The sequence below is a fragment of the Neoarius graeffei genome, chromosome 20 (assembly GCF_027579695.1).
Source record: "Neoarius graeffei isolate fNeoGra1 chromosome 20, fNeoGra1.pri, whole genome shotgun sequence".
NCBI lineage: Eukaryota > Metazoa > Chordata > Actinopteri > Siluriformes > Ariidae > Neoarius > Neoarius graeffei.
Genome location: NC_083588.1, coordinates 7681031 through 7693146, shown reverse-complemented (window position 1 = coordinate 7693146; position 12116 = coordinate 7681031). Strand labels below are relative to the sequence as shown.

General features: G+C 41.4%; 1 protein-coding gene and 1 gene segment (V, D, J or C); both read left to right on the top strand.

The window, feature by feature from the left end:
* LOC132868329 (uncharacterized) overlaps positions 1 to 12116 on the top strand; it is an 86124-nt gene that overhangs the window by 16092 nt on the left and 57916 nt on the right. The window lies entirely within an intron of this gene.
* LOC132868328 (immunoglobulin heavy variable 3-74-like) lies at positions 6140 to 6621 on the top strand. The segment is given in 2 exon segments: positions 6140 to 6223; positions 6329 to 6621. Coding segments are annotated over 2 exon segments (333 nt in total).

Here is a 12116-nt window from a genome sequence, read left to right as displayed (position 1 = left end):
GACTTCTTTAATTTCACTTTTCACTTGTGTATGCTTAAATCCTGCACTAAATTTAAGCAAAGAGGAAACCAAATCAAACCAAGGACTTCAAGCCCAATGGCCTATCATATCAACCACTACACCATGGAAGAACAGGTTATAAAGTTGCTCATTAGACTTTTGTCCGTTAGTTATCATTTTCACGGCTTTCTTTTTTTTTTTCCTTTTGGGTCAAAAGCCAGGCTCAAAAAGGACTGGTTATTTTCAATCTCTCATCCTTACAGATTTGAACCCACAACCATTGAAGTTGAGGGTCAACTCTTTACAAGAAAGCCCCAACTCCCATATAGAATATTATCGGGCCTTTGTCTTTGAGACTGAGGTCCACAACTTAAAAAAAACAACACCTTTTCAAGATGCAAAATGCCTGATGATGTCATCATTCTGGTTGGAGTTCATTCTTTTCAGAAAGAGGAATGTGTCATGATCCATTACTTTCTGATTGTCTGCGCATGGACACCACAAAACCTTTTCGGGAAAGAACCGGAACTGAAATTTTAGAAACTTGAACAAAACTATAAGAACAGTGGTCGACATTTTCTCATGGCTGTATCATCCAAAAATATGACTCAGTCTGACTCAGGCGACAATAGAACAACAGTACAAAAGAAATGTGCCACAAATCACAATGTTTTGTTCAATAAATAATGACATCATATGTTTTATCTGCTGATATCTGAAGTCTATGATGTTCCTGGAACTGGAAGAGGTTGCGCTACACCGCCGGCAGCCAGCAGAGGGGGCAGCGGTGCACAGTAAGAGCAGCCAAGCTGGAGAACTCAATTACCCAGAATTCTCCAGGCTGATTAACCTGAACTTCCTGCACCTGCCAGGAAAGTTACTTAAGGCCAACACTGGAGGCAGTACTTTGTCACCTCTTTGTGGAGGGGAGATTGGTATAAAGTATTCATACTCCTTGAACTTTTTCACATTTTTCCACCTTACAACCACAAACTTAAAAGTTTTTTATTGAGCTTTTATGTGATAGACCAACACAGAGTAGCACATAATTGTGAAGTGAAACGAGAATGATAAATGGTCTTCAAAATTTTAAACAAATAAAAATCTGAAAAATGTGATGTGCATTAGTATTCAGCCCCCCCCCCCCCCCCCCCCCCCCCCCCCGCGTCAATACTTTGTAGAGCCACCTTTTGCTGCAATTACAGCTGCAAGTATTTTGTGGTATGTCTCTATCAGCTTTGAACATCTAGACACTGAAATTTTTGCCCTTTCTTCTTTGCAAAATAGCTCAAGCTCAGCCAGATTGGATGGAGACCGTCTATGAACAGCAATTTTCAAGTCTTGCCACAGATGCTCAATGGGATTTAGGTCTGGACTTTGACTGGGCCATTCTAACACATGAATATTCTTTGATCTAAACCATTCTATTGTAGCTCTGGCTGTATGTTTAGGGTCATTGTCTTGCTGGAAGGTGAATCTCCTTCCCAGTCTCAAGTCTTTTGCAGCCTCCAACAGGTTTTCTTTCAGGATTGCCCTTTATTTAGCTCCATCCATCTTCCCATCAACTCTGACCAGCTTCCCTGTTCCTGCTGAAGAAAAGCATCCCATAGCATGATGCTGCCACCACTATGTTTCACAGTGGGGATGGTGTGTGCAGGGTGATGAGCAGTGTTAGTTTTCTGCCACACATCGCACTTTGCATTTAGGCCAAAAAGTTCAACTTTGGTCTCATCTGACCAAAGCACCTTCTTCCGCATGTTTGCTGTGTCCCTTATGGCTTCTTATGCCTGTCTTTCAACAATGGCTTTCTTCTTACCACTCTTCCAAAAAGGCCAGATTTGTGGAGTGTACGACTTATAGTTGTCCTGTGCACAGATTCTCCCACCTGAGCTGTGGATTTCTGCAGCTCCTCCAGAGTGATCATGGGCTTCTTGGCTGCTTCTCTGACCAGTGCTCTCCTTGCTCGCTCTGTCAGTTTAGGTGGATGGCCATGTCTTGGTACTGTAGGTTTGCAGTTGTGCCATACTTTTTCCATTTTTGAATGATGGATTGAACAGTGCTTCTTGAGATGTTCAGAGCTTGGGATATTTTTTTATAACCTACCCCTGCTTTAAACTTCTCCAGAATTTGATCCCTGACCTGTCTGGTGAGTTATTTGGTCTTCATGATGCTGTTTGTTCCTCAGTGTTCTCTAACAAACCACTGAGGCCTTCACAGAACAAGTGTATTTATGCTGAGAGTAAATTACACACAGAAGGACTCTATTAACTCATTAGATGACTTCTTAAGGCAATTGATTGCACTGGATTGTATTTAGAGGTATCAGAGTACAGGGGGCTGAATACTAATGCACACCACATTTTTCAGATTTTTATTTGTTTAAAATTTTGAAGACCATTTATCATTTTTGTTTCACTTCACAATTATGTGCTACTCTGTGTTGGTCTATCACATAAAATCTCAATAAAAATTTTTAAGTTTGTGGTTGTAAGGTGGAAAAATGTGAAAAAGTTCAAGGGGTATGAATACTTTTGCAAGGCACTGTATGTCAGGGCTTTGCTAAGAGCAAACTGGAAAACAAAATGAGGCAAGGAATAAAGAAGTGGAAAAGAAACAAAAGAAAACAGTTAGGAAGTGGTAGAAAAAAAAAGGTACGAGATTGACTTTAACATGGCCAGGAAAAGAAAGCAACTGAAACATTTTCCAAAGTGCACAAAATACACCCGAGCTCTTCCTGACACCTTCATCCTACTATATCAGTTTAACTTTTTGAGCTGTATGTACACATTATAACCCTCATCATCCAAGTTAAAATAGAATTTTAAAAAAATTCTGGACACGTATTAAAAATTACGTAGTGAAATTCCTGGTGTAGTTCAGTGATCAGCCCTTTGGAGTGTTTCATTATGAACTTGCTCCAGTGCAACCCATCAACTTGGAGATCAAAGGCCAGGCTAATTGCCCCAACGGTCATCAACTGGTTTTGAGGATTTCAGTATAAAACCAGCTCTTTCTTGAATATTCAGCTGCTAGTAGTGTATGGTCCTGCAAAGGATTCATCATGGTTGGGGAAAGTACTTTCAAAAGATTTCTGGGATAAAGTTGTAGGAAGGCACAAGACAAGAGAAAGCAAGGAAAAGGTACAGTACTGAAGGCTTTAACTATCCCTCTGTATTGGGTTCGGAGCATCATTAAGAAGTAGAAAGTAGGACACCACCAACATCTTGGAGACATCAGTCTGTCCATCTAAACTGGATGACTGAGCCAGGAGGATATTGAGCTACCAAGAGGCCAACTGCAACTTTGAAGGAGTTACAAGATTTTTTGGCTGGGACTGGTCAGTCTGTACGTATTCCAACAATCTCACAAGCTTTACACAAAGCTGGCCTGTTTGGCAGGGTGTGAAGAAAGAAGCTGTTTTTTTCTGAAAAAGTGTCACACTTTTGTTTGCATAATGCAAAGATGCACCTCAAAGATTCTGATGCTATGTATCAAAAGGTGCTACAGTTAGATGAGGCCAAAATTGGCCTTTTTGGATGAAAATCCAAGTGCTATATTTGGCAAAAAAACCCCACAACCCACCTTTGGAAAAAAAAAAAGTCTCCTGTGAAGTAGGGTGGTGGCAACATTGCGGGGGTGTTTTCTATTCACTGGGGACTGGACAATAAATAAGGACTGAAGGGAAAATGGATGCTGTCAAGTACAAGCAAATTCTTGATGAAAACCTGTGCCTTTCTGCGAGACAGCTGGTGGGCAGGTGGTTTATCTTTTCACAAGATAGTGATCCAAAATATCAACAGTTGGTTCCTCCCCTTCCCCTCTCTCTTTCAAAGATGCAGTTTATGTTACTGAAAGCACAAACGCTTCCATTCTGTAGACTTGACATCTTTACCCCTGATTGTTCCAAAATACTGACAATGGGGACCCCTTCCAAGAATGTGAAATAAATTTTCTCAAAGAAAACTTGACCATGTCAAGAATTACACACATTTTTTTCATCTGTTCATGTGGAGGACCAAACAGATAACAGCATAATCACCACACTGACAACAGACTCCAGACACTTATCCATGCGCGTCCTCATGAGCTGGAAATATTTCCTCAAAAAATCAATTAAAAACAAACACATGAAGGAATAAAAGATGTTTAATTCAGAAAAAAATAATTTCAAAAATTATTTAATTTATTAATTCCTAAATATAACTGAAACACAAACCTTTTTGCGAAATGATTCTTTTCTCCAAACACAAGACTGAAAATATATTCAGATCTAAATCTGTTTATTCATTTTTGTTCATTTGTTCCTTTTAAGAAGTTGGGATCTTTTGGTCGACACAGTTTTATGAATGAAAATGTTTGAAGAAAAGCTGTTCTGTCAAAAGCCTGCCATAAAAACCATTAAATACAGAACACACAATGCATGCAAATGCCCCCCCCCCCCCAAAAAAAAAAAAAACCTTCACAAAACTTCAGACAGATATAAATCCACTGCAAGTCCACAGCACCCTCTGTGTTTGTTCAAGTACAGCAGAGAAATCATGAGCTGGTCTCTTCTTCTGATATTCTCTGTGTCCTGTGAGTAAACGCGTCTCTCCACAACTTACTCAACCTTTTTTGAAACGCTCCATATTTCAGTCTGAGTTGAAGAAGTGAAGTGTATTTAATTGTTTCTGTATGTGTTACTGTTCTCCTCTTCTCAGATGTGCATGGCATCAGTCTGACCTCATCTCCTGCTGAGGTTAAACCTCCCGGAGCCTCAGTGAAGTTGTCCTGTCAGGTTTCTGGCTATGCCCTCACTAGCTACGGCACAGGCTGGATCAGACAGCCTCCAGGAAAAAGCTTGGAGTGGATCGGGATCATATGGAGTGGTGGAAGCATAGACTCTGGAGCTTCCTTTAAAACTCGCTTTAGCATCTCCAGAGACACGAGCAGCAATGTGCTTTACTTGGATATCAGCAGCCTGGTGCCAGAAGACACTGCTGTTTATTACTGTGCAAGACACACAGCTGTCCACCCCAGTGGGAGGGCTGTACAAAAACTGAGGGGGTGGAGGGAGTAAAAAAAAAAAATTGAACTCTTTATTTTTCATCAAAAGTCAAACACATGCAAAGACTCTAGAGGGCAACACTGAAACATTATCCACACCTAACATTTTTATGCTTCTGCCACCTTAAGGTGTAGGAGGCATCATGTTTTCTGGTTGTCCATCTGTCCGTGCGTCCGTCTGTCCGTGCGTCCGTCCCGAAACCTTGTGAACACGATATCTCAAAGGCTAATGAAAGGAATTTCACCAAACTTTCACCATTTGTGCATTTGGGGACAAACATGAACTGATTAGATTTTGAGGTTAAAAGGTCACAGATCAAGATTACTGTGAGGTCAAATGTCCATCCCCAAACTTTGTGAACGCCATATCTCAAAGACTAATGAAAGGAATTTCACCAAACTTTCACCATTTATGCACTTTGGGACAAAGATGAAATTAGTAGATTTTGAGATCAAAGGTCTAAGGTCAAGGTCACTGTGAGGTCAAATGTCTGTCCGAAAACCTTGTGAACACGATATCTCCAAGGCTAATACAAGTAATTTCACCAGGTCAAGATTACTGTGAGGTCAAATGTCCATCCCCAAATCACAACTTAATAAGGCGTGTAGTCTACCAGGTGGAGGCATCCCCATCGATGCAGTTGGCGTCAAGTTCTATCTAGTTCCTCTGAGTTTTATGAAGATGTAATTTATACTTTGTGTGTCTTGAAAAATAGGTCTCAGTTATTAAACTGACAATTTTCATGAAACTTCATTTTCTAAAAAGGTTCTAAAAAGGTATCTAATTCTTTCAGATGGTTTTGAAATTCTGCTGAAGCAACACAATTTTATCCAATTTCAAGTCACATGCATTTGTCACTTTTTATCCAATCCAAAACTGAATGAGTGAAATATATTTATTTTTTCATAAAATAAAAGGAAACGCACACCACTTGACACCTTTCGTGAAGCCAATCTGTTTACATCAGTGAGTTCATCCTCATCTTGTGACTGATTTATTGCTTCCATAGTGGTCATGGACACTCCCCATTCAAATTGAGTCGTGTATAAACATCATGCTTGTGGTCTGTTTGGTTATCAGTGTGCTCTCTGATAACACTCGTACGCTTTAAAATTGTGTGTAGACAAACTCTGAAAATGATTTTAGCATACTTCATTTTATTTGTGCTAATTTCATGTACGTTTCAGAGATTTTCACATAATGCAAGGAAAATTAAACATTTTCTCACTCATGTTTTTTTCAGCAGTATTACATTTTAATTCATAATTCACTTCTTTTCAGATTCTTATGGACAGTCCCTGACCTCCTCTGCTTCTGTCGTGAAGAAACCTGGAGAGTCAGTTACCCTGTCCTGCACTGTTTCTGGACTCACGCTTAGCTGGTTGCACTGGATCCGTCAGAAACCAGGACGAGGTCTGGAGTGGATCGGGCGCATTGATGATGGCACTGGCACAATATTCGCTCAGTCTCTGCAGGGCCAGTTCTCCATCACTAAAGACACCAATAAAAACATGTTGTACCTCCAAGTGAAGAGTCTGAAAGCTGAAGACACGGCTGTTTATTACTGTGCATGAGAGTCACACTGACACAACAGACTCCAGAGCTGTACAAAAACTGACACAAGCACATCCTCATGAGCTGTAAATATTCCCTCAGCAGGAAACTGAACCCCAAATATGTCAAAACATGTATTTCACCATGTTAGTGTGCCTGTATAGTCTCCAGAAGAGATGGTCAGCTATCAGTTTTGTTTACTGGTTTAAAGAATGTGAAATGTTTTTCCTTCCTGCAGTAAAATTCCATAATGCACTGGTTTAATAACTGGCAATGCATTACCAAGACTGCATGCAAATCTCCACACCTCACACAGGTATAAACAGCCTGAAAGCACATAGCAAGTACAACAAAGCTGCTCTCTTCTAAGCATCATAAGCTGGCCTCTTCTTCTTCTGGTGTACTCTGAGCCCTGTGAGTGCACACTTCTCTCCACACTTTATTCACCAATTTATATGCTCCATATTTCAGATGAAGTGAAGTGTGTTGAATAGTTTCTTTGCCACTCTTCTCTTTTCAGATACGCACTGCATTAGTCTGATCTCATCTCCTGCTAAGGTTAAACCTCCTAGAGCCTCAGTGAAATTGTCCTGTCAGATTTCTGGCAATGACCTGACTCGCAATGGCACAGGCTGGATAAGACAGTGTCCAGGAAAAAGGCTTGGAGCGGATCGCGATCATATGGGGTGGGGGAAGGATAAACATTATAGCTTCCAGGAAAACCCACTACAGCATCTCCATAGACACGAGCAACAATGCGCTTTATGAAGATATCACACTGGTGAATCTGACACTGTGATGTTGCAGAATGCAAGATCACATTGAGGAACGTTCAGGAAATTCTCCTCCTGTTTCACTTGCATGGAGTTGTTTTTCAGAGAATTGCCTTGTGCAAGTTCCTGATTAAACCCATTCTCCACGTGAAAGGTTTTGCCTGCTCATGTAATGCATTGGTTGTTTCATTTCATTATTTGTTCATAGACATGCATTCTTTCATTTCAGGTCTGCAACACATTACCAAAAAAATTTGGGATGGGGCGATCTCCAGTTTATCAGAGTGTGTGAGAAAATTATTGAACTGTTTAAAAACAATGCTCCTCAAAGAAAGATGGGTAGGAATTTGGATATTTCACCTTCTACGGTGCATGAGATCATGAAATGATTCAAGGAATCTGGAAGAATTTTAGTGCATAAAGGGGAAGGGCACGTGCCTAATCTGAACACCCGTGATCTTTGATCCCCCAGGCGGCACTGCATCAACAACCATCATTCATCTATCACGGAGATAACCACATGGGCTTGGGATTACTTTGGCAAACCTTTGTCAAGTACAATACAGTTACATCCACAAATGCCAGTTAAAACCTTCCTGTGCAAAAAGGAAACCTTATGTTAACTGTGTCCAGAAGCAACACTGACTCCTCAGAGCTCAGAGGCATCTGGGATGAACTATCTCACAGTGGAAACGTGTACTGTGGTCAGATGAATCAGTATTCCAGGTCTTTTATGGAAGAAATGGATGCCGTGTGCTCCAGGCCAAAAATGAAAAGGACCATGCATACTGTTCCAAACAACAAGTCCAAAAGCCAGGGTGTGTCAGGGTATGGGGTTGTGTCAGTGCCCTCCGGGAAGGTAACTTGCACTTCTGTGGTGGCAGCATTAACGCAGAAAAAGTAGAGTGAGATTCTGGAGCAACATATGCTGCCTTCAAGATGGCATATTTTCCAGGGAGATATCAACAAGACAATGCAAAACCACATTCTGCACAGAGGACAAAGGCATGGCTGTGGATAGAGAGGGTGCCTGTCCCCACGCCCAGATCACCGCACAGGCTTCATATGGCTTCAGCCTAGGGGCCCCCACACCCCCCGCCTCACAGGGGGGCCCCCAATTGGTCAAAAGAAAAAAAAACCTTCATATTCATTGGCTCAAAATGAATATTTAAATTAACGGACGCTGATTGGGTGAGGCAAATCCGCCTTCCATATATAAACGTTAGACGTCACGCACGACGTCACTCCACAGTTGAACAGTGAACATGTGTGACAGAAAATACGAGAGCGGTGCTCAAAAGCGCAAGGCGCAACGGCAAAAAGCCCAACGTGACAAAGCTCTATTGAGCAATATACCAAAACTAACAGGGTTTTTTTAAACCTAATGAAACCCAACTGGCAAGTGCAAGTCATCATGACACTAGCGTAGCAAACATTATGTTAGCTGCAGCTGCAGCCAGTAGTACTACTATCTCTGGTGAGGGTGAAGGACCATCCCTTTCAGACCCCGTCCCATTTGTGGATGAATGTGCCACTGCCACTAGTTTCACAAACGTGCACACACACACACTCACTCCGATGACATTGACATGCATGTTTTTGCTGGCCCAGCTGTACAAAGTTTAATAATGAAAACAAACAAACAAAAAACTTTAAAATGTAGAAAATAGACAGTTCTTTACAGGTAGATGGGATAAGATGGTGGTGGCTGGGGGGGGCCTACAGCAACTTGTAGCCTAGGGGCCCCTGGCCATGTTAATCCGGCCCTGCCTGTCCCCAATAGAGAAAGTGTTGCAACTTTCAAAATGATGACGACGCTGTACGGTTGCATACTTTAAGACCACTTTACTGTAAGAATGAAACAAAATAAGACCTCTAATGCTTCATCATTAGGTCTCTTCAGTCCCTAATCAACTTTTAAGTGTTGCGAGAATGAATGACAGCATTATCAAGTGGTCAGTGTTTTCCTGTCTCAACTTTTTTGAAATGTCTTTTTTTGAATGAAATAAATCAACAAACAAACAAATAAAAAAATAATTCATGAGGTAAAACAATGTGCTGTTTGTATTGTTTTGAGGACAATCAAGGTAGAAGATTATTTATAATTAATTGTATTCAGTTTTAATTTCAATTCCAACATCCAACATACTTTTTTCCTGTTGTACTTGCTGGGTTGAGCTTGTTGGATCAGGTCTCTGGGTCACTGTGACCCAAATTTGGGTGAACTCTGGGGAAACCTCCAGCATGCTGGGTTGGGGATGCGGACCGGAAAGATTCATTTTCTGGAATTTTCCACTGTGTTTGTGGAGACAGAACAGCAACCAGAAAAAGTCTGAAGTAAAACGAATCCGGTGCAACTGTAAGAATGTTTCACATAACTTAATTTTTAATTTGGTTTAATCTTTTGAAATTATTATATTTTGCTAGCCTGGGCCCGCCCATCCTAAGAGCTTTGAAGTCGCGATAGCCAGACTAATATTTTTGCATTAAGGCATGATGTCAGTAATTTTACCGTGTAGGTTTGTTTAATAGGCAATATTAGCCTGCTGACAAAAGGTACAGCAGTTACCATGAGCTGAGGGGGAAATGTTGTGATACAGCAGCCTTAAATTAGATAAATTATTGTTAACTGACATTTAACATTAATTTAGGGTTATTGTTTATCTTCTAGCTCGTTAAAAATGATCTCGTGTTTTCTGTCCAACATTAGCTCACTAGCACTGGAGTCGAGTTGATGCTAATCCTGTGTGTGATAATCGTTAGCCTGCTGACAAACAAGTACACAAGCTAAAGTTATTCATAATTATATTCACAGCTCACATTTTGATTTATGGCTGCTCTCTAATCATTATTGTTACTTCGAGTGAGTTTCTTTGTGGAGTTGAATTATTGCTAATCCTCCATTTGTTATTCGTCACTTGTGGTTTTAATAATGTCCGCTGATATGATGTTGATAAGACCACTTTCACAGGGCGTGTTTTTGTGGAGAAAAATCACTGCCTGAAGCTCAATGGAGTCAAGTTGATGCTAATCCTGTGTGTCAGGGGCGCAACTACCCACTTTTTGGGGAGTATTCAGCAACAATTTTGCCTCCCCCGCGCGCGCATACACACACACACACACACACACACATACCGTGTGTGTAAATGCACATTTTACAGTTCACTGAAGTTTATTTAAACATATCTCACTATAACAACTGAGGTACTCATAGCACAAAACATTTACATTTACACAATGTCCAGAACACCAGTCAGGGTGTTAAAAGGAAAAAGTAAGAAAATGGAGTAAAACAAAAAGTAAGATATTTCATCTTTTACCCAAATGTAGTAGAGTTCAAGTACCTAATGCCGCTTTTCCACTATAAACGCGGCTGAGCCGTGCCGTGCTGAGTCGAGCTGAGTCGAGCTGAGCGGGGCTGTTGGAGTTGCATTTCGACTACAACCGCGCTGAACCGTGCTGGCTGGAAGTGGGTGGACACATTGGGTGGAGTTAGCGAAAGTGGGTGGACGTCACGTGATGTCGTTAAGCGGCGCAAACAGTAACATCAGTGAGCTTTTAAGCGGTAGTCTCACGACCCGGATAGTAAACAATAAACATGGAGGACATGGAGTCGTTAGTGTTGCTGGTCTTGGTGCTGTGGCTTGTTGTCACCGACAACGCCAACAGATACTGGCAAGAGCGTATAGATGAGGCGAGGCGCATAAGGCTTCAGAAATTCTCGTAATTCGTAATTGTTCTTCTTCCGGGTTTGCGGTGTTTACAGATCCCAGCGTGCTCGCGGGGCGTGTGTGGGCATGTGAGGACACTCCTCCTCACCAATCAGTGCACAGGGGAGTGTCTGCTCACGCCCCCAGCCTCACTCGGCTCACTTTGGCTCGCTTCAGCCCCACTCCAAAACGGTGCGAGTTTTAGGGGCTAAGCAGGGCTGAAGCGAGCCGAGTCGTGCTGTTTTTTGGTAGTCGAAACGCGAGCCGTGTCGGGCTGAAGTGAGCTGAAAAAGGGTAGTGGAAAAGGGCCATAAATACAACTACTTCAGTAAAGTACAAATACTTCAAAAAGGTAAGTTAGTACAGCAACTAATTTTACTTTGTACTAAAAGTACTTTGTTACTATCCAGTCCATCACTGGCCAAAGGATAGGAAGGAACTAAATTGTAACATGCCACGCCTTGGCACTCGCCCATCTGTCAAGTATAGAATCAAAGGAAACAGACCGCGCCAGAGTATTTATTATGGAAATGAATTCATCTGACTTTCTGTTACACAAGCCAGAGTTAGCTTGCATAATCAGGTGCTTGTCCGACCGACATTAAAGGATATGGGACATGAAACATAAATGCACACTATATCAGTTTCTTTCCATTAAAAATATGAATTAATTGCATCAACAAATACAAAATCATCTATTAAATTCAGCAAAATCGTTATATTCGTGATGATTATATGGCATTTCTGCTCGACTTCCGATATGCATTTTCTACAACCGGAAGAGCCGCTGTCACGTGATCATACGTCACAAAAACTTTCAGGCACAGCACAAGCGGGTAGATGAATGGAGAAGTGGATGACAAGAAAATTGCTTTTATAGTCTTTCAAGTACATTGGACATCATACATTGGACATCATGGTGTATTGTGCTGCTTATGGTTGCAATAATTCCAATGAGAAATGCCCTGGAGAAAGTTTTTTTGCATTCCCCAAGGACCCGAAGCTGAGGAAAGTGTGGGCTCACTACTGCCG